Source organism: Gekko japonicus, unplaced genomic scaffold (genome assembly GCF_001447785.1).
Source record: "Gekko japonicus isolate JY-2015 unplaced genomic scaffold, Gekko_japonicus_V1.1 scaffold4, whole genome shotgun sequence".
Lineage (NCBI taxonomy): Eukaryota > Metazoa > Chordata > Lepidosauria > Squamata > Gekkonidae > Gekko > Gekko japonicus.
In genome coordinates, this window is record NW_015165234.1 from 746,211 (window position 1) to 769,898 (window position 23,688).

The 23,688-nt window shown below is 42.4% G+C and overlaps 1 protein-coding gene across 1 annotated transcript in view; it reads left to right on the forward strand.

The window, feature by feature from the left end:
* The first annotated feature begins 1,811 nt into the window (after positions 1–1,811).
* PDXK (pyridoxal (pyridoxine, vitamin B6) kinase) overlaps positions 1,812–23,688 on the forward strand; it is a 68,874-nt gene continuing 46,997 nt past the window's right edge. The window contains exons 1-2 of the mRNA XM_015409811.1: positions 1,812–2,249; positions 20,930–20,984. Of these exons, the coding sequence (XP_015265297.1) occupies positions 2,145–2,249; positions 20,930–20,984 (160 nt within the window). The 5' untranslated portion in view covers positions 1,812–2,144. The remainder of the gene's footprint in view (positions 2,250–20,929; positions 20,985–23,688) is intronic.

Genomic DNA, 23,688 nt, shown 5'->3' on the forward strand with positions numbered 1-23,688 from the left:
AAAACCCCGGAAGGGGGTTTTTTTTGGTTTTTAGCTTGGGGGGGGGGGGGGAATGTGCAGATCTGTCCTCACAGAGGAGGGAGAGCTTGTACCTGAAAAAAACTTGGTCTTAAAGGTGCCACTGGACTGTTTTGGACCGGGGGGGGGGGCGGGGGGAGCTCTTCAACTTACCTGGCTGCTTCTTGCTCTGACCGAGGGCTGCTGGGAGCAGGGGGTATGGCTTGTTGCATGTGCCTGCCCCCTTGGCTCTTTACTGTGCACTCCTGCAGGAAATGACCCCTGCTTCTATCTCTTCTTTCTCTATCCCATGCATAATTTTGTAAACCTCAATCATGTCACCCCTCAGTCATCGTTTCTCCAAGCTAAAAAGCCCTAACCTCTTGAACCTTTCTTCATAGGGAAGGTGTTCCATCCCATTAATCTCTTTAGTTGCCCTTTTCTTCACTGTTTCCAGTGCTATAACATCTTTTTAAAGGTACAGTCAGTGACCAGAACTGTACACAGTATTCTTTAAGCATTCATCAGCAGTGGCCAAGAGTCTCATTGTTTTTGCATGTGAGAATATTTCTGCATAAATGAATGTTGGTCACTTTTGTCACCAAAATCAACATCTGCACCCAAGGACTGGAAAGTAGCAAATGTAATGCGGTTGACTATGGGAAACAAGATGCCGATCAAGAAAAATCATTGGTCTGATCCAGCAGGGCTCTTCTTCTGTTCTTATATCCCTGTCTATCCAGTGTGGGACTTCCTACTGCCCTACAGCCAGTATGCATTGCTTGTGTATGTGCTTTTGTGAATGCCCCTTTGCATGGTACATCTTTAAGTGTCCATCAGCAGTGGCCAAGAGTCTCATTGTTTTTGCATGTGAGAATATTTCTGCATGTCTGAGCAAGGAGAGGGAAAATAGATCTTTCTACAGGAAGATTATTTCCCTCTAACCTGAACCTATGATCAACACAGCGTGGGCAGTGCCCAAACTCTGGAAGGAAAACGGAGACATTAGCACAGTTTGCTGGCTGTGGAAGTACAGGCCCGAGTTGCAAGGCCCTGACCATATTGCTCCAAGGTTTAAGGTACCCATGATGATACAGATGGAGGGGGCAGAATTTTGAAGTACTACAATGGACTGTACCACATCAGGTGTAGGTGAAGAGAGCAACATTTTAATGCTTTCGTATGCAAAAGCTTCCTGCAGATTAAAAATGAACACATCAGGGAGGCAGAGGGTGGCCTAGCCCTTCATATGATGTATTAGTGTGCCATTCACAAGACAATATAATTGCAGGGGAACTATGGAAACAGTAATCTCCCTCCTCCCCAGGCTGAAGTGAAATCATCCACTCAACCTTATTACCACCTCATCCCCCATGTCATGCAAGCCTATGACATCTCAATGTGGAAACAGATTTTTCTTCTTCCAAATTATTGCGTATCGATTGGGATGATAATATGTGTGTGTGTGGGGGGACATATTGCAAGCTTGTGCCCGACCTACAGAAATGATGCTTGGTGGTCTAGTGTGTTGTTATTCTTCATGGGTCGCCGGGCAGGCTCCGGTGCCGTCGTGACTGAGCACTCTTGTACGTGCAGGAAGCCCCGCATTCTGGGTGTTCCAGCGTGAGACAATTTTATTCAGTGGGCAATTGCGTGGATGCCAATGCTGAGGTAGAGGAGGTGCCATGTGGGCGGCTAGTTGGGCACGCCGGCAGGAAAGCACTAGAGGGTGAGTGGGTTGGGGATGGTTAGCCCTCCCTCCTTTCCTTCCTTCTCCAGGGGAATGCGGGGGCCGCCGGCTCCGTGCGGAGGCCTCCCCCTCCTCCTGCCGGGCACTGGGCGGCGTGTGCGGGTGCCTTTAAATGGCTTTAGCGGGAACTGCTGCCTGCTCAGTCTCGTCTGTGATGTAAGAAGAGACTTTAGGTGTCTGCGCCGATCGCCTGACTTCCCCCACCACTTCTGCTGGGCTCCTTCTTTCCCTCGCCGTCCTTGGCTGCCCCGGTGCCGGGTGGATGTGCTGAGCAGCCTCCGCAGCTGGTCCCGATTGCCTTTCCCTGCCGAGCATCAGCTGCTGCAGGCGCCCTTCGCTTGCTGGCCAGGGCAGAGCGCGCGGCTCCTATCTCCGCTCAGCCCCGGGGCGCGCAGGCATGGAGAAGGAGGCGGCGGCGGCGGCGGAGTGCAGGGTGCTCTCTATCCAGAGCCATGTCGTGCGCGGCTACGTGGGCAACAGGGCGGCTGCCTTCCCCCTGCAGGTAGGTTGCGAGCAAGAGCGCTTAAGGAACATAAGAAGGCGCAGGGCGGCATCCTTGTCAACCTTCCTCCTCCTCCTCTCCACTCTGCAGCGCTTTGCAACGCGCAGCCCGGAGAGCGCGCGGGGAGGATCTAGTCCAGCCGTACGCGGCGTGTGTGCCTCGCCGTGACACTTCTCAGGCGGCCTGGTGTCCCGCTTGACGGAAAGGCTGCTCTGTCCCTGCCTGGAGGGAGCTGTCGGGTTGAGGCGTGCTGGGATTCTACTCCCTCCCCCCGTCTCTTAGGCGAAGCTTGGCCAAGGCGAGCTCGTATTTCGGAAGCACTTGCGTCGGGCTGAGGGCGAGGGAGTTCAAGGCGAAGAAAGCTCTCGTCTTTTTATTTCATGGCATTTTCTGTGCCTTCAGGCAGGTTCCGCTCCATAGCGGTGCTTGATGCAAAATGTATTCTGGGCCAAACACAACAGCCCTTCTAAACTCTGGAGGACGTTGGAAGGTGTCTGTGTCACGCTGCCTGTCACGACGCCGTTTCTCAGCCGGCTTTTTAAAAAGCAACTGGGTAGCCTAAAAGCTTTCCAAGGTTAACAGTATAGTCTTGTGGAACTCATTGGGCAATCCTTCAGAGAGCTATAGCACTACAAACAGGATAAAGTATGTTAAAATTGAAAATCTGGTTATCTTCCTTCAACCAGTACTGATTCAGCAAAGCTGACAGGTGTGTTTATATACCCTCCAGAAGAATGTATGTATTTAAAAAAATATACTATTAGAGAAATGTAAGAAATCAGTTTTATGGCATGGAGGTGGCAGTAAATGAATTTAAGGGACTTCTTGGTCCCAGCTAAGGATCAGATTTTATTTTTTATTTTTGCCCCAAGATACTGTCCAGCATATTTCAGCATGTACCTCTAAAGCATTGTTTCACATATTGCCTGATTATGTTTACTAAAATAGATATAGACAGAAAAGAATACCCACTTACAAGTAATGCTATGTTGCACCTAGCATATTTTGTTATTTAATTGCAAAATATGGAGCTGATAATAAGTAGGCAAATCTAATAAACTATCCCACAGCCAGTAATTCCCAGAACTAAAACTACATCCACATTTGCCATGTGCTTTTCAACAACTATCTTGTTTTTTGTGTACACATGTTAAAAAAGGTAGTTTTAAGGGCATGCATATAATGTTTCTTATCATATGAAACCAAGCAGTTTTGAATATCTTTATGGTTTTTATTGATTGATGGCCAAGCAGTAAGGTTGATTTCCATTCACATTCAAAACTTTGCTCTTCAGTAATTATATGATTTTGGTCTAATGGTTCAGCTGGTGGTGCCATCATCAGTAGTGGACACAGACCAAGGTGGGATATTTGGGTATCTACCAAGACTATTGCAAATAGCAGCAAAATATCAGTAATAGATTAGCCTTCTAAATCTATTGAAAGGTATAACTCTGTTTAGGATTGCACTGTTTGAGAGATGCCAAATCAGTATACATTTCTTCATCAGTATGCATTTCTGCATTTCTGGCCTTAACCTTTGTGTATATCTCAGCCCTTAGATGAGCTAGGCTTTTGGCTATGTTAGGTTATGCTTTCAGTTGGTCTCTAAGGTATTATAGAACTTTTTCTCTTTTTGCTATTGCTAGGGCTACTCTTCTGAAATTCATTCTAAGCTAGCATCCTGATGAAATGTCACCAGGAGAAAGTTGCAAGTGTGAAGATTAAGCATTCCACAGTCATTCTGGGAAGGGATTATTTCATATTTCTAGGCATCCTGGCAATGCTGTGAAGAATATATAATTCAGTTTGCTGGTAAACATTTTCCATTTCTTGCTATCCATTCTTTTCTTTTGGCCTGGATTAGCCAATGGAATATAAAAGGTCTGAAAATGCATTTGTATTAACAGAGTTTTAAAATGGTTCGGACATGAGATAAGCAGAAAAACACTATTCTTATCAGTGAGTGACAGCACTACCAAATAGTTGGCTGTGCCACTCTTACAACCTCAGCACCCACATTGGTGATGGAACTGCAGGGGGAGGAGAGTGGGAATCACATTTTCCTAGGAACAACAAATTGTAGCTTGTGACAATTGATAAATGGTTTATGTATATCCTTCTCCGACTTTGCTTGCCAACATCACTTGGCATTGACAGTTTGACTGCTGCATAGGTCATTGCTACTGGTCCAAATACACCCAAAGCTCTTTTGTTTGCTTTTTCTGTACCAATCAGTAAGGTCCTTGAGTATAAGAAAGACCAACACAGATGTCCCCATGTGGTCTACAGCAAATGTGGTCTAAAGCAAATTTTACTCATGTTGAAATCTTGAATACACAAGGCTGTAAGTTCTCTTCAATTCAGTGGGGCTTTATTATGAGTAAACGTGCATTGCATTAGGCTATTGGACTGCCAGGTGTATCTCAAAGAAATATTTAGTTTAAAACATGGGACTGCCAGTGTTATGTTCATGGTGCCTGATCTTTGGGCTGATTTTGACATTCAGAAGAATGATGATGGTCAGAGACCATGCTGTGCTGCATTACAATACTGGTGGAAGATTTTATGATGGAATGGCAGAGTGTTGGACTAGATGGGCCATTGGCCTGATCCAACATTGGCTTCTCTTATGTTCTTATGTAATGCCTTCTCTACATCAGATGTTGTTTGACTGTGAAAAGATAGTTTCTGATAGTTGTCTGAAAAGAGAAGTTCTTCCACCTAGATATTTCCCCTGATGCACAGCTAAATGAATATCAATGTATTGTTAATTTTGTTGTACTTGTGTTTCTGATTTATAGAATCATAGAATCATAATTTACTTTTAAACAGGAGACCACTCAAAAATTGTCACAGTTACTAGACAGTCAGAGAGGATAAGCAAACATGAGTAGTTCTTTAGAGAATACATACAAAGAAATATCACAAACTGTCCTATCAGTTAAAGAAGGGATGAGGACCTGTGACTAGATTTCATTCACTCAAGTGTTCTAAAGAAAAACAGGGATAAAATTCTAGAGCTTCTAGTTATGATATACTTCCTATTGCTGAAGTCTCAACTAGTTTCAGAAAACTAGAAAACTACTACGATGAGAATTGGGGGGGGGCAGGATGTATGCAAATGCATGTGTGTGTTTCTGTGTGTTAGCTCTCTGAAGGGGAGGCATATTTTCATATTTGTTCCCAATATAGGTTCACAGCGGGTGGGGGTGTGCGTTTTGTTTTTGCATCCAACTCTGTAGTCAACATGTGTATACAGTCAAGAAAGTGTTTTTGCTTCAGAATGAGGCACTCAGCACTTTAATGTTCTTGGAACTGTGATGGCTTCCCATGTACGATCAGGCCATTTCATTAACAAAGGAAATAATTAATTTGCTTCTAACTCATTTGTAAAGCCCTTTCTGGTGTCAGTTTGTAGCACAGAATAAGAACAACCAGAGGAAATAACAATTATAAGCATTTATATAGCTAAATTTCAAGTTTACAGAGATGACACACAAGTTGTCTAGTTAATCCTTATAACAAGATTATGCTAAAGCAAGTCAATATTGTTATTCCCATACTTCAGATACAAGGATGTAATAGTTTTAGGTTGCCTAAGACCACTTACTGTATTGTTGGCTGACAGGGAACTCCTCGCATCAGTTCCTTTTTCTAGAATCTTCATCGATCCTTTTCTACAATGTAGTAGTTTACCCCTATTCACAAAAGTGTTAATGATTCAGTTGTCTCTACTGACAGAACAAGTTCTACAGTATTTTGCTGAAGCCTTGATTTTCAGTAATGCCCTCTCAGGCATCTTTCCAGATTCTTCCATTTGCCATCTGGAACAATCAGAGGCAAAACCAGTGATACCTAAATATTCTGCGCACTTCATTTAGACTTTCCTTTGTTTACTTTCTCTGAATGATTTCCGTGGATTTTGAGGTTCATTGTTATTACTGATAGGAAGACACATGGCTTGAAAATTCACTTTAGATATTGCTGCTCCATAGTTGGAGGGAAGAAGAAGGGTTCCCCCCCACACACCAGGGGATAATCATCATGCAAGTCAGTGCTGAAGCAGACGTCAGAGCATTCCAGTATATGCTGTGATGCAATGTAGAAGCTGTGAAGCTAATCTGTGCTCTGTAGTGGCAGCTGTTTTTGATAGCTGAGGTAAGTGGTCTTTCTACACAGTGGAGGCTCTGCAGGCTAAATTGCCCTGAATCAGAAATGAGAGATGTTTCAGCATTCTGACTCATGCTGACGTTTCACCTCTATTTATAGAAGGACATGAAAGCTGTTTTTAAAATCAAAATGAACTGTAGTAAAGAAGTTTGTCAAAAATGTAAAGACATGAGCAGCCAACTGGGGTGGGGGAGTATAAAATAAAATCAGTGCCTATGATTGGACAAATATATTGCATAGATCAGAAATCAAAGTCCTTTGTACCAAACAGGAATCTTAATACACAGTTGAGAAATTACGACAATATCAGTTTATTGTAAAGCAGCATGCAGTTTACCAAGATAATGGCTTATGTTTTATGGGTATGAGTACTACATGTCATAAATCTGGCAGCACAGGGAGGAACACTCTCTTTTTATTAGAGCACACTCAGTTGTGATTATTACATGGAACCAAACTGAGTGATGTTCATCAGAGTTCACGTCAACACCTAAGGTGAAAAGAGCAGTAACTGCCATCCCATATTGAAAGTCTTATGGCTAAAGATACCTGGGCCCTGGTCACACGGGCCAGATATCGCGCGGGGGGGGGGGGGGGCGTGGCTAATTGCCCCGGTGCAATTTGATCCACGATTACATGATCGGATGTGCCGGCGGCACACCACAGGTTCTTCCCTCGGCGCCGGTGGGTAAATGAGGGACCGGAGGGGAATGCCGTGCGCCGGCGCGATCACACCACGGGAGTCTGGAGGCAGCCCGTGGCAAACGTTTACTAGTACATTGGAGGTACTACTTTTTAAACGTGTATTTTCAGTGGTAAGCCACGGGTGCGCTCCACTTCCCAGATGTTGGGGTGTGATCGCGCCCGGATAATCCACCCACCATCTGTGCCTCTCCTGCGGCAACTTTGCAGTGTGACTGGGGCCCTTGTTCCCCTAATCAAGCAGGCGTGACATTGGGGGGGGGCTGGCATCCAAACACCTGCTGAGGCTCTCAGCTGCTCCGAAAGCTCTGGCCATGGCTGTACACCATTGTCAGTGTTCACCCACTTGCTTGGTGAAGTGAGTGGTAATGAGTAACCACCTGCTTCTTCATCTGCCTTTTCCTTATCAGGGGTAAAAATTGGGGTTGCAAGGTGTAATCCCTGCTGTTGCCTGTGGAGATAGTGTTGGCAGATTTTAAATATGCAAAGGAAGTGGAGCACTGACTGTTTACAGAAAAATAAGTAGGTTTATTAAAGAACAGCAAACTGTTATAGAACAGAAGAGAGAGAACCTTAACTGTCTAACCTAATGGCCGAAGGAGGAACAACAACAACAGAAACTTTGCTGGAGCAGGAAGTCTCTAGAAGAGCCAATAGAAGGGCATCATTTGGAAATGGGGGAGGTCCCTAATCTAGCTATACTAACTAGCAGTCGTTCAGCTGTCCCCCTGTAGGGTGATATTCTGACCTTCTTCATATAGGTGCCCTCTAGACCTTGTATATTCCAGCAGGTAGCACAGGAGAGTAAGCAAGTGACAGCAGTGTGCCTGTTTGCCCGCTTGCTGGCACTCTGGGTGAGCTACAGCAATGGTGAGGAGGAGGAGCTGCCACTACCACCTGCTTGTGTAGTCTCCTGCCTCCTCTCTGGGCAAGTGAGCAGATGGAAGGGAGGAGGAATTAGGGTTGCCAACAGGCTGGGAGAAAAAATGGCCTGTCTCCTTAATGGATGCAATGTTATTTACAAGATTATGTTGTTTACTTCCATAGTATGAAAAGCTTCAGCTGCCCAACTGCCTTTATTAAAGGGATTGGATACTCTTCTTGAGGCCTGTTGGCAACCCTACAAGAAGAGAAGGAGCCACAGTCTGCAGCATCAAGGAAAAAGGTCTGCTCTTGAAAGAGTCTTGCCAAGGGCCCTCCAAAATCTGTAGCTGGCCCTGTAGTAGGCATTTGGAGGCTAACTAACTTGGAGGATAGGGGCTTTGCTGAACTCAGGAGAGGGGCCCTTCTTTAGAAGACTTTAAATTTGAAAAACAGTGGTGATACTACTAATGGCTTTATGGAAGGCGCTGCTATCTTTCTGCAGTATCAAATGTTTATACTTAAAGTGGTAGTACCAGAGGCAAAAGTGTTTGGGCATTAAGAGAAAGCTTGGTGACCTTGGGCTACTGGCTATTTTTCAGCCTTGTCAACCTCATAGGGCTCTTAAGAAGATAAGGCTGGGTCATCATATGGTTGCCAGCCTCCAGGTGATGCCTGGGGATCTCCCGCTTTTACAACTGATCTCCAGCTGACAGAGATCAGCTCCCCTGAATAAAATGGCTGCTTTGAAGGCCGGACTCTGTGGCATTGCACCATGCTGAGGCCCCTCCCCAAACCCTGCCCTCTCCCGGATCCACCCCCAAAGTCTCCAGGTATTTTCCAACCCAGACCTGGCATCCCTAGGTAATCATGTTGTGTTTGTCTTCAACAATGTTATCATCCTTCAACAGAGCTTCCCTTGAGTTTGGGGAGTAACTATGAAAATGTGTAAGAAATTTGAAGATAATTTGGGTGGGAGTGGAAAAAGCAGATTTTGCTTAACATAGTGAATTGCTTTAGCTGATATTTATTTGTTTAAGTGGGGTTTCAGAGGTTTCCTGGTGACACACTATTGCTTTCACATTCTTTTTAATCCTTGGGAAGTCAGGGCTGTTAGTATCCTTCAGTCATTTAGCCGTCTTCTATGTATGTGTGCACAATAAACTACCCAAATAGAAACTAGTGAAGGTATGCTAAATCTCCCATCTTACTCAGATGGGCAGCTACAACAGACAAAATGTAGCATAATGAAAGGAGCCAATTGCTTTGTGCATCATCACCCAGACACTATGAATCAGAGGTCATTTCGGGGGGGATCGCGGGGAATCGCAGTTCCCCCAGGTGAGGTACGGGGGGGCGGGGCACATGACGAAGCTCTGCCCCCTGCTTCCAGCTGCCCCGCTTCCGGCCCTCATTCAGCCAGGAGGAGGCAGGAGAAGAGGGAGGGTAAGTTGCTTCCTCCCTGCCTCTCCCCACCCCTGTCTGCCTGGGGCCAGGGAGGGCCTTCGCAGGGCTTCCTTGCACTCCCGCCGGCCTTGCAGGTCCACCGCCGGGCCCCTCATGGGGCTCGGCAGTGGAGCTGCAAGGCCGGCGGCGGCCGGGGCCGTTGGGAGCAGGGTGTGTGGCCTTATGACACACTTCCGGTGATGTCAGGGGGTGTGGCCTTATGACACACTTTCGGTAATGTCAGGGGGTGTGGCATATGCTAATGAGTTATGCTAATGAGTCCCCCTAGCTCTTTTTCTACGAAACGACCCCTGCTATGAATTGTTTGTTTAAGTAAAGTATGAGAGAAAAGTGCATCTTGGAGGAAGAGGGTAGTTGTTGATCTTCCTGATCAAAATTCTTACAAGGCAATAGTTGTAGTCCTTGCTTTTTAAATAAAGAAATGCTTGTTGTTATCAAGAATGCTGTTGAATTTGGCATAATTATTCTAATTTCCACTTACCATGTAGTTAGCTCTTACAAAACTAAAAAGCATTTGCCTATCTTCTTAGCTTCAAGAGAAAAATTGCCTAGAATCTTTGCGTACAGGGCTTCAGATACTCAAAGAGGCCTGGGCCACTTTGATTTTTTGAGGCTCCCAGTATATTAATAGAATGAAGAAATGCCAAAACAGAGTTACAGAAGTTTTGGAATACTGTAAATATTTACTATTAACAAATTAATGCTTTTAACACTATATATATATTGCAATCATTTATAATAAATGTGGCCCGGTAATGAGACATAAGTTTAAAAGTTGTATGATCAGTGCCTTCTTTCAATCCTATCTCTGTGACTATATGTATAACCTCGCTTGGAGGTAACTTCAAAAGTCTAAATTCGAGATCCTCTGTGAATGTGAGGCCTGGGCCAAAAGGCCCTCCTGTGTCCCCTCCCTGCTGTGGTATGCCCTGTTTGGCTATAATCCAAACAGTACTTTTATTTCACTCAGCCAATGTGTTTTTAGCAGTCTACGTATGAATTTGACCTGGGCTGGATGGCCCAGGCTAGCCCGATCTCATCCGATCTCAGAAGCTAATTAAGGTCAGCCCTGGTTAGTACTTTTATGGGAGACCACCAAGGAAGTCCTGGGTTGCTACACAGAAGCAGGCAGTGGCAAACCATAACTTGCCTTGAAAACCCTAAGGGGTTGCCATATGTCAGCTGCAGCTTGATGCCACTTTCCACCACTGTCATATGAAATCACATAAGGAATATTAAATATTAGAAGGCTATGGAGTATGAGTTCAAATGTGGGAGATCCTGACTGAAATCCCTATTCAGCCGTGAAACACTGGCTAAATTACTACTTTTCCACACAACCAGCTTTGCAGTGTTCCTGGAAGGATAAATAATGAAAATAAAATAAACATATGTAAGAAGGTCTGTATCTCCTCAGTTTAGTAATTCACAATCTGTCCTTTATTGTTGTTAGGATGCTGGTCTTGCTGAAATATCTGGTGGTTTCTTAATCATATGTAGACAAATAAAGATTGTCTCTCTGTGTGGGTGCAGCCTAACACTCAAAGTGATAATCCCTGCCAGAATTTGTGACACATTTGTTATTTTCTCAACTAAATGTCTGTAGTAACACATTCCTGACTGTAATAGAAGGAACATCTGCTGTTTAGTATTAACAGCATCCCTGGTCCAAATGTGGGTTAGAAATGTCCGGAGTCTATATATCCAACTACATGCTGGCATATCTCTTAATATACAGCCCTAGATATAAGAACAGTGCAATGTTTGGAACTTGTAATACATAGTATTACCCAGGGCTTTTTTTGTAGAAAAAGTCCAGCAGGTTAGCATAATAGGCCACACCCAGAAGCAGAAACTCATTAGCATATTAGGCCACACCCCCAACATTAGCATATTAAGCCACATTCCCATGATACTAGAAGTGTGGTCATCCAGCCACACCCACCTTTTGCTTTTTATTCTGTTTACCTTGTTTGTGGTCAAAACGGTCCAGGGCTTTTTTTGTAGCAGGAACTCCTTTGCATGTTAGGCCACACACCCCTAATGTAGCCAATTCTAATGGGTTTCTGCTGTTGGGTGTGGCCTATTATGCTAATGAGTTCCTGGTGGGTGTGGCCAACTCAGGAGCCAGCCGGAACTCCGTTCCTGTGCGTTCCTGCCCAAAAATAGCCCTGGTATTACCCTATAAATGTTGTGACTCCTCCCCCTCATGTTTACCTTGTTTGTGGTCAAAACCCAGGGCTTTTTTTGTAGCAGGAACTCCTTTGCATGTTAGGCCACACACCCCTAATGTAGCCAATTCTAATGGGTTTCTGCTGTTGGGTGTGGCCTATTATGCTAATGAGCTCCTGCTGGGCGTGGCCAACTCGCTGAGTGTGGCCAACTTGGGAGCCAGCCGGAACTCTGTTCCTGTGCGTTCCTGCCCAAAAATAGCCCTGGTATTACCCTATAAATGTTGTGACTCCTCCCCCTCATGTATTAAACATCACAAATAACACATCTTTGTGTTGCCTTTTCACCATATGACGTATTAAATATTAAATACTTGGTTGTTTTAAAAGCCCGCATCTCGAGAACAGGATAAAGTGTGGTGGGTCAGGCCACACCATCATCCAGCAGTCTGCCTGTACGTCTCATTGACACTCCCTACACACATCTATTTGCATAGGTTTAAACTATGGGGGGGGGATCTCAGGCCTTCCCTGGATTTTTCAGGGAGGGGGGACTGACCCTTCTCCAGGGAAAACAAGTGCCAGGCAGTATTGAGTTTAAAACTTTCCCCTGTGTGTTTTTTCCTCCCAGCTGGAAAGAAAGAAGTTAGTGTGAGCCTTCCAGGCTCACCTTCTTACAAATGCTAATTGAGCTAGCAGGATAGACAATGGGATGGTTAAACATCCCCCTTCTCACCCCTCTCGTCTCCAAGCAGGGAGCTATCAAATGCTAGAGAGTCTTTAGGAAGACACATGTCTGGAGACAGGAAAAGCTGCCTTGACCTCTTTTGAGGAAAGAGATTTGATAACCCTCCTTGCAACAGGAAGAGAAGGTCTCTTGCAGCTGGATCCATCAGGGGAGACAGACCACTGAGCTGAGGTCTAGGGATGGTGGCCATTTTTGTCTAACCAGCTGGCCTAGAGAGCTGAAGAACACTTGATATTATAAACAGTAATTGTGATCTGCAAAGGTGTTCAGTTGTATCTTTGCACTCTCTAGATAAATAAGGTTTATTTTGAGCATATAAATCCTTGAATATGTTTGGTGCCTGTCAGAAAAGAAAGTATAGTCCTTAACCCTGGCTGGCTCCACCCACTTTCAGACTAACAACAGTCAGACAGCGAAGCCTCTGTTGAGTCCAACATACTTGCTTCCATTATATTTTAAAATGGTAAACCCATCTGCATGAGCAAGATGGGGGGCATGCAGATCAGAGGCCTTTTAAACTTTCTTTTTTCCCCGTGTGCAGCCCAGAGATAACAGTGGCAAGGAATGTGCACTCCATACATATTCATGCTCTTCATTTTGCTGTTACTTAAAATGGTGTGGTGCAGTTTCGACCTTCCAGGGTATACTAAAAGGAATGACAGAAAACAAAAAGGCATCCCCAGTGCAGAAGCAGCATGGCATCCCCACACCTTGTTGCTGTGTGCTCACTCCCGAGGTTGTTCCCCTGCTTCATCCTCATCCTCTTTCTCTCTATCCCCTTGGTGCAAAAGTATGGAGCTTAGCTGTGCTGTCTTGAAGGCAGAACTAAGCTCCCCCCCCCCTCTATTGGCTGTGGGCAGAGCTTCCACACAGAAGCTCTGCCTGTGGGTATCCCTCATTTCCCAGTTTAAATCAGGTCAAAAGAGGTTTTCCTTAGATCCATTTTAAACTGGGAAGACTGAGCCATGCTTAGAATGAGCATGATGTCGTGTGGAAGCTCAAAAAAAAGAAAACAATACCCCATGGGCATGCTGTTCTCCATTTAGGGTGAAAATCCTGTGCAGAAGCAGCCTGAAGTTGAAACCTTTCCATTTAGGGTGAAAATCCTGTGCAGAAGGATACCGTTAAGGAAAAGTTGTTGATGCACACACTTTTCGTGTGGAGTTTCATTTGCATTTGCTAGAATATTGTAGTGAGCAATGTTGCTGAGTAATTCCCAATTTGAAGTTGAACTCCATTGCCAGGGAGTATAGAATTGGGCACTATTCAAGAAGCTGTTCATATATTGTTTTTGGAGCTGCCCTGGTTTTCAAGAGTAGTTTGCTGGGTAGCCTGATGTGGTGAAGTAGTGGGCTGCTGCTCCAGAAAAACAAGTCTAACTTGGGTGCACAGAAATGTTTGTTTCTTACCAGTCCTTAGGTCAACCGCAGGGCTTCATCCTGTGTTTTCATGGTGTCCATGCTTTATAAGGTGATGTTTTCATTTGGGCCACATTTTGAATCCTGTTAACATATGTTAAGCAAACCCCTGTTGAGAGGTACATTTGGACTGTTACAATCCCTTCAAGGTTGCAATGGAATATATGAATCAGTACTGTTTCCAGTACTTAGTACTTCCAGTACTTCCAGTACTAAGCGCTGAAATGGCTAACACAGTGATGCGTTATTGTTGCCTTGTTTCTTATCTGTAATACAATTGCCTATTCAGTGTAATGCATTATTACCCAGCAATATATCTCCAAAATCTTAATGAGTTTTCTGTGCTTCACTGTATTCAGTTCTCTCAAATAAGCCTGAGCCATGTAGTTCCACTATATCAGCCTGATGCACTGTTTTAAATAATGGAGAACAAGAACAAGATATATCAAATTGGGTAGGACCAACTTGTGATTGGTTGACCTATGCTGCCCATTATGTTGTGCAGTTCAAATTATTCTGACTTTTAAAACAGTTTATCTGAGATGAAATCAGCATAACAAGGGTGTAAAGTGTTCTCAGGCTCATTCCTCACTCCTCTAGGGCAGGATGTCCAAAAATGAATTGTGACCCTTAAACTAAACTACAGACGGTCAGCATCCCAAATCTCCACAACCATACTCTGCTGTGCTGGCAAGTGATGCACAAAAGGTTTGGTTTCTGCTTTTCATGCTGCCACTGTTATTATTCCATGGAGGTTGTATTGGGACAGTGTGGAAATTGAAGATACAAAAAAAGCTTGCTTGTTTCATCTGGGCAAGTTCCTCTTCAGATAATACAGCAGAAGTCCTTGCAGGCTAATTTCTGTTCTCCACTAAGTTTGCATGGCCTAATTGAATATGTTCTGAATGCAAGAGAAGGAAGAATTTTGGCTCATTGCTTATAGCAAGGTGTAAAGCTTACCCCTGCGATACTCCTCTGGCTAAATCAAAAGGGTGTCTTATACTATCTTAAAGAATAATCAGTTTATTATGACATACACTGTTATCAGATGCACGACATTTGTCCTTACTTGGCAGATATGTATATATACACCATTGCACAGAGGAAAAAAACTAAATATTTAAGTTGAACAGCAATGAAATGTAAGTACTGCGGTCTGTGACTGCAAAGCTCAATGGTACACAAGAGAAGCACAGTGACAATTTACAGCAGTAGTAGTAGGTGATAGCATAATCTTCTAGACTTGTTTACTAATTCCTCTAAAATTTCTGTTTGAATCAGTTGCTTGGGAACCAGAGGTGTTAATCAACATTTTGAACTTGCTGATTTTTATTCTTAAATTCTGTTTTTTCAAAAAAGAATTGCGTAGAGGCTATTTTGAAAGTGATAACTCTTCCTTTCTTTCTCTACCTTCATTCCTAGACTTGTAAAACAGGCCTGCTCTACTTGTATCCCGGATGAGGTGCTTTAGGATCAAAAGGAGAAAAAAATTACAATTTGTGTGCAGACATTTCTAGTAGCTAAACTAGTTACTACAGTGGCAATCTTTATTTATTTTAAAAATTATACCCTGCCTTCCCTCATGGTTCATATTGTTTCATTGATTCTATGTTAAATTCAGTGCATAGAGGTATAGTTTGAAGTTATGTCATGACTCTAATGAAGCAGGCTCTGGGTTATGTCAGAATACACTCATTCACCTTTGAAGTGCCTCAAGATGCAGTGTTGGTGCTATTTTCTTTTAAATTTGAATCTGAAGCGACAACTGGGGTATGATTAGTCCCCAGCAAAGCCTTCTAGATGGGTTTCTCCTATCTGCTTTCTTCTCACCCATGTTGGACATGTTGTTGTTTAGTCGCACAGTTGAGTCCAACTCTTCGCGGCCCTGTCTTCCATTGTGCTCTGGAGTTTGCTTAATTTCATGTTTGTTGCATCGATAACACTGTCTAACCATCTCATCCTTTGCCATCCCCTTCTTCTTTGACCTTCAATCTTTCCTAGCATCAGGGTCTTCTTCCTTCTCATTTGGTGGCCAAAGTATTTGAGCTTCAGCTTCAGTATCTGGCCTTCCAGGGAACAGTCAGGGTTGATTTCTTTTAGGATTGGCAGATTTGATCTCCTTGCAGTCCAGGGGACTCTCAAGAGTCTTCTCCAGCACCATAATTCAAAATAATATTTTCTTCAGCGCTTGGCCTTCCTTATAATCCAACTCTCACAGCCATACAGTACTACTGGGAATACCATTGCTTTGACCATACGGACTTTTGTTGGCAGGGTGATGCCTCTACTTTTTATTATGCTATCTAGGTTTGCCATCGCTTTCCTCCCAAGGAGCAGGTGTCTTTTAATTTCATGGCTGCAGTCACCGTCTGCAGTGATCTTGGATCACAGGAACATGAAGTCTTCATGACAGACTTCATGTTGGACATACAAAGAAACAAAGCATTACTAAGCACAAAGACCCTCTTACCACCTTTTATATCCAACAGTGTTCTATTTTTGACCTCCTTCAGAGTGGTACCTGGTCATTTTTAAAAGCGTCCTGGTTGGGATTCAGTTGTGCCTTTCTTCATTTGAACGTTACTAACCCAGCCTCTGTGCGTAGGAATGAAAAGTTTTAAATGTTGATACATTTAAATGAAGTAATATGCAGCCGGTGAGCAGTGACCATTTTCCCCACTCTAAGTGGCTGGCAGAAAAAGATGTAAGGAAAAAGAACTTGCTGCAGATATGACATTCGATAAAAATTCTTAAATTGCACTATTAATCCTGTTAGACAGTCTGACAGTGGAAAAATACTTTGTCCCAAATATTGCGTTCTTGCTGCTTTATAAGAAAAAAAATGTCATTGTGTCTTGTCATTGTGTCTCAGTAACTATTGTTGCTTTAAATCACAATAACTTTCAAAAGGGTCTATATGCTTTACCCTAAAATTACTATCTCAGTAAAAGAGATATACTTTTTTTAGAGATACCCTCTTAAGTAAATTGAGTGAAATGTTGGGATGCCTTTTAAAATTTTGGAATATTCTAGCAGAAGAGCCACATAATGATCATGTAGTGCAGTCATCAAGCAATGAAAATCCATGATACATTGCACTTTGCCATGCCCTAGCATCCAAGATCTAAGTATGCAGTGAATTTTAAAACTAGCAAGGCATTATGGGCTTGATTTGACGGCTAAGGGCAAGCAGATGAGCTTCACCTTTTTGTTTTGAGCTGACCTGCTCCTCCATGAGCTTTATAGGATATATTCCATCATCATTAGAAATCCTGTACAGTTCGGTAACCCTGATATAAAGAAAGTTTGTATAATTTAGGTTCCAATGAAATTAAAAGGTAAAGTCACTGGAGCTTATGTAGTTTTTCATTAGCAGAAGTATTTAATAGGTACAATGGCCAGATCCAAAGGTTTTATGCAGAGAACACTCTGCATGCACCAAGGTTTTTTGGATTCCCCCTTCCCACTGCAGCTCTTCATGCCTCCCCAAAAGCTACTCCTTAAGGATGGAGGACCCTCTAGAGTGGGATTCAGTGTGATATGTGGCTACATCTGGAGGTAAATATCACCAGCCTCATCATGCTACCTGGATGGACTTTCTGCTTTGCATGTGTCAATGGATGGTGAGTGGATCCTGATCTGGCTATATTTGAACTCACATTTAAACCTTCCTACAAACTGTTTGGATTGCACTCAGACACTGATATATGATTGCTGTTACACAACGAGTAAATGCTGTGGTTTACTTGTTTGACTATCTGTACTTATTAGAAATTGCACTAATGAGTACTTCCTGTTTCTAATGACTGTTTAATCAAAGCAATAATTTAGTGTAACGTATAGGGTTTTTCCCCGTTCAGTGGTGCCATCTTGTCTTTAAGACAGAAGTGGAGTTTAACTTGGCAACACATACTTCTATTTAGGGTTGGCTAATTTTAGGCTCTAATATCCTCTACGAGTTTCTACATCATCATTGCTGTTACGTTGAAGATCTTGATACACATTTTTTGTGAATTTCAAACGACCACTGAAGAAATACAGTTTGCATGAAATTATATAAAACGTACACCTCTTGCAATGCCGCTCAAAGCACATTGATTTCAAAAGTGCATAAAAGTCATGAGTGTGTGTGGCAGGCGACATGTTCAGCGCCTGGCTAAAGGGCATTCATTGCATTGCAGAAGCCTGTGAAGCCCTCACTGGTGATATTCATGTGGCCTTTGCTGCATTCATCAGGCAATGACTATAGGAACTGTTTGCTTCACTGAACCGTGATAAACAATTACCAGCTTGAATTCTTTCTTCTTCAATTAAACTGTGTGTGAAACGACCATATGGATCCAGTTTTATAATTATTTGGTACTTCCACTCAGGCTTTTAGCTGACGCACAGCATTTTAATTGGCTCACAATTAGAGGTCACAAGCAAAGAACTTATACTCAAAGTCAATAACACATGAAGCTTTCAGAAATTAATATCAGTTTTAAATATTTCAAGGTTTATTAAAAAAAAACACTTGGGAACCTTTGGCCATTATCCGTGTTGAAACGCTATTGAAATCCATGGTGCTGGCATGATTTGAGATTGACCTGTCCCATTCATTTCCGCAACACTTAAATTGAACCAACTTTCTCTGGGCTGGGGTCATTCTGTATAAACTATTTCTTTTTGTTTCTTGTACCCATGACTGTACTTGGCCACTATTATGCCTATAAATATTCCCTATGGAGAGCAGGTGCCATGATGATGCCATACAGCTGACACATAAACCAGACCTCTAAGGAGGTTGGAGATGGAGAATAATTTAGTTGGCAAAGTTACACATGGATTCAATCCATGAAGCAGGATATTCCTCTGAATTGGGGATGTACAGATGTATTTTTCTGTTCATTTCTTTTAATTTGTAGTAAAGAATGTATGCTAAAGAATGTGCGTTTATATATTCAGAAGTAGCCCAATACAATCATAATAGAATTAGTAGCATATTTGAAAATTGAGTTAAACTTCATAACATTGAAAACACAAACTTTCCCACAGTATATTATCACAATTCAGGTTATAGCATCTTAATTGCTGACAAAATAAGCAGTATTTAAACTATGAGCATATCTTTCAAAATATGTCTCTAAAACATACAAGAGAATTATGATTATCTAATGCTGTAGATTTGCATTGCATAAAAATATTCATAGTGATGAAAACCTTTTCTTAGAAGATGTTTCACTAATAGAGAAAATATTTCATAGGAAACTTTTCTAGCAGTCCCCCCAAATTTCCATTTTATCTGTTGTAAAAGTTGAAAAAAAGTCCAGGGGAGAGGGTCTATTTACTCAAAATGAAGATGACCTTGAGTGTAAAATGACACATGGATGTAAATGTAGATTATTCCCCTGTTTTAATGGCATACTAGGGGGGGGGGGGGCTAGTCTTGAATTGGAGTAATTGGAAGTCGTCCAAGGTTATCCAATAAGCACTGTGACTGAGAGGGAATTTGAATCCAGACCTCTCTGGTCCTGGTTTGATGTTCTAACTACCATACCATACTAGTTCTCCAATGTCTTCCAGCTTTATGACCATATTGCCTGCAGTGTTAACTCCTTTGGTTTGTTGGTTTGTTTTTTTTCCCTGAAAATATATAGCTAGGAAGAAAAGCAAAAAAAGGATATAACTGACTTACCATAGTTATTTAGTTACATGGTTGGGTCTTTGCACCGTCCACATTTGCATAGATGTCAGAGGAGTAATGTGAAGACTTTGCTAGCAGTCTCTTTATCTTCAAGGTTGCAGAACCAAAGTTGGAAAGATATGAAACTGAAGGCCTAACTAACCAAGTATCCACAGGTCATGCCAACACTGTTTTAGAGAAGAATTTGGCTATTTAAAAGTGCCACAAGGATCCTGTTTCAGCCTGCAGTGTGGCAGATGATCTTATCCTTCCCCTCACTTTTTTGAGTGCCAATACAGCGGGGGGGGGGGGAGTTTGGACCCATGAATGGTGTAACATTTAGTTTGGCCCTGAGAAGATGTCAGTTGTATCATTAGTTGTAGCAGGTTCCCCATTACATATTCTCCCTATGCCATGGAACAAACTGGCATCCGGCAGTCTGCTAATGTTTTATGAGTGAGCACACGGGCAGGAGTCTTACTTGCGGCTCATCCTGGTCACATGGCTTCATTTTACGTGCAAGGGTTACCCTGTCGTGCCAGAGGAAGAGACAATCTCCTCCCACCCCAGTACAGCATGACTAGCAAAAGCTTCAATTAACCTGCCAGCAAATTGCCTGAAAATGGATCATATACAATTATTTCTGCATCATTGCAATTGTCTCCCTATGACTCACTGTGCTGTATATAGTAACTTTTCTTTTGAGGAGATTATTTTATTTCTACCAAGGGGCATTTGAGAGAAAATATATTAAATGTCAGGTTTTTCTGTCATGTTTGCACAGACTTTCTTTAGCAGTGGATGAAAATGTGGTATGGCTGAAGCATTAGATATAATCCACTTACTGTTATCTCAGTTTGTTAAAAGACATGTTAAAATGCATAACTGATATCTACACTCTCTTATACCCCCTCCCCCTCCCCTCAACTGTTTTCATGAACAGATCTTTTTGTTCTATCATCTCTCTTATACCCCCCTCCCCTCAACTGTTTTCATGGACAGATCATTTTGTTCTATCATCCTGTAGGATTTGGCAGTATGATCATGCAAAGGAATGTTGTTTATTGCATTCCTCACTTTTTTTTTATTCTTGCAAAATCTTAATGTTGGCTCTGAACAGCATTCCTTTGTGATACTCCAGAAAGTGGACCAGAGAATTGTGCTCACACATTCTTAGCCTTAATTGATAGCCACAGTGTCATCAGCTTCTTTAGGAAACAAGAAATTATTTTGCTGGAGTTTATACTGTTTTCTTGCATATATAAAAGCCAGTTTTCCATTTACTATTATATTATTTTGTCTCTGTCATTTTTTTTCCTGTTCGGTAGAATTATGTTTTTAAGTTGTGATTTTGCTTACTTACCCCACTTTTACTTTCTATATACACTAATATACTAGATGCACTTCAGACCATGTTGTTTCCTCAAGTATCAAGAGAAATTTCTATTGATAGTCGTTTTTCTTTTTATGTTCCAGGTTTTGGGGTTTGAAATTGATAGTGTGAACTCTGTCCAATTTTCAAATCACACAGGTATGAATATATATTTATATTATATTGAAATAAGTGCATTGATTACGAGACATGGCTAAATTCCTTGGGAGACTGGGGATGTACAATCAGATACTCAGACGTGTAGCTTAACTGCAGAAACCAGCAGCATGGGTGATACTGATCAAAGCCACAGTGCAGGGGGAGGAGTTACACCCCCAACCATTTTAAGCACTGGGAAGGAAAAGAGATGGATGCAATATAGCCCAGGGGGACACTTAAAAAAATATCAAGATAATGGTTAAATCCCTCTTCCTAAGGGGTCCAGGCATGTAATTTAGTTGCAGAAAGCAACCACAATCTGTAATGGATATATCCATATTGTAACCATGTGTAGGGATCTAATCATATCCCAAGCATCACATGACATTTGGCACTTATTCTATTTTTATGGGTGTTAGCTCATAATCTCTCATCCACTTGATTTCATAAGAACTGCCTTGCTGGATCAGACCTTGTTCTGGATCAGGCCAAGATCTGTCATACCAAGATGCATCCAGTCCTGTATTTTGTCTTCCTCAGTGGCCAACAAAGATCCTTGCAAGTTCACAAGCAGGGCATTAAGGGGGATGGCTTTTTGTTGTTGTTTGTCCCCAGCACCAGATATTCAGGTGTATATATATATATAGTCCAAGGGAATTTAAAAAAATGAATGAGCTTGAAGTGCAAAATATTGAAATAAGTTCTCAGTGTTGTGAGTTCCTAGATGAAGAACCGTTTCTCTGTTTGTGGTTCAAGTGCTAGGCAATGAGACATTCCCATGCCTGGACATCCACAAGTGAAATCTGTGTTTTGAAAGGTTAGACTTAAGACAGTGTGCACCAGATTGTTGATTTAAAGGCTACCTGAGTTAGCTTGGAGACACTGTATACAAGGTCAGGATTGCAGTAATACTTATAAAGTGTGGTCATGTAAGCAAAGCCTGAACAAACTGATAATTGAACAGGGGGCATAGTTCATTTGCATTCTTGCAATTTGTTGCAAAAGCTGCTTAGTCTGCAGGTTACCCTGAAGATACCAGTTCAAGGGGATCTGTCTTTGGAAGCTGAAAACCATAGACTGATTCTAAGTACTCTAAGGTTTTTGATTTACTTATAACTTCAGAGCTAAGCTAATAATTTTGTTTATAAACTCAAGAACTGTGTCAAGAGAATATTCTTTTAAATAGAATGTTTCTGGTTAATATGATTAAAATACAGAATAATAAATGTAAGTTAATTTCCCAGGGCATTGAAAAGGATTCACAGCATTTGCAGCAATTGTAGTTCAGCTATATTTATTTATTTTAGCATATTTATACCCCGCCCTCCTTGCGAACGGGCTCAGGGCAGCTTACAAAGTTGTTACAATGTACCTGGTATACATAAAACAATTAAAATATTTTAAACAGTTTAAAAACAGTTAAACAATCATACATTTAAAATGCTCACAGTACTGATTTCCATTTATTAAGCTTTGAATGGTGCGGCCTAAACGACAATCACAGTTCCCCCAGTTTCCCCCTTCAGCGGCCTTCTGGCCACCTGCGGAGACATAGCTGTATCTCTATCCCTATCCCCAGGGCCAACCCTATCCACCTCGATGGTCAGATGGTAATAATTGGTGGTAGTGGTAGTGGCGGCTCCTAGTTGAAAGCCTGGTGGAAGAGCTTTATCTTCACTTTATCTAAATGAAACCCTTTATCCAAATGCAGCCCTTATTCAGCAAATCACCACTCTCAAAGATCATGGTGGCTAAAGAACATTGCAATATGAACTGTTGCACATGCTCATTGGCAGCATTGCTCCAGGAACTGTACATTGTGTACAAAATACTACATCCAGGAGTAGTTCTTTATTTTTACAATCTCCACTATGGGTCTTGATCCTGTACCCTAGGAATCTGCAGGTGTCAAGCAGAAATTCAGTTAACTCCATGGCCATCTCTAAATTCTGACCACAGAATGAATGCAAAGGATAGAGCCTAATAGGTTAGGTCCCACCTATTTCGAGAGATGCCCAGCACAGATGTGAGTCAAACAGCCTTACCCTCTTACCTGTGCCTTCTTTTTTCAAACCCAGCATTTGACAAAGCTGTGCCTTATCTGGCCCATCCTGGGCTCTCCGGAGTCCCTTGATCTTCCCATACAACAGGTTCTGAATCAGCAAGAATAGGTCTGGCCTGTATTAAGGTTTTGGAATGGGGCAAACATAGATTTAGCCACTTTAAACAAATGTTTTTAATTGAAAAAGGAGAATTAAATAATTTTAATAAATAAATTTACATAATCAAAGATTCATTTAGTGTTGGATTTTTAAGAAGATAAATCAACCACAATAAACCACACATAAATATGAAAACAAATTGGTTTTGCCATTTTTCATAGCCAAATAATACATGGATTGCTATATCAGGGTCCATAGTTTTCTCAGCCAGTCATAGGTCATATCATGTGACAGGGCTGCCAGGTCTGGGTTTGAAAATACCTGGAGACTTCGGGGGTGGATACAGGGGTTTGAGGAGGGGAAGGTCCTCAGCATGGTACAATGCTATAGAGTCCACCCTTCAAAGCAGGCATTTGCTCCAGGGGAGCTGATCTCCCACAGCTGGAGATCAGTTGTACAAGCGGGAGATCCCCAGGCCCCACCTGGAGGCTGGCAACCCTATCATGTGATAATGTAACCATTCTAAGAAGCCAGTCAGATTT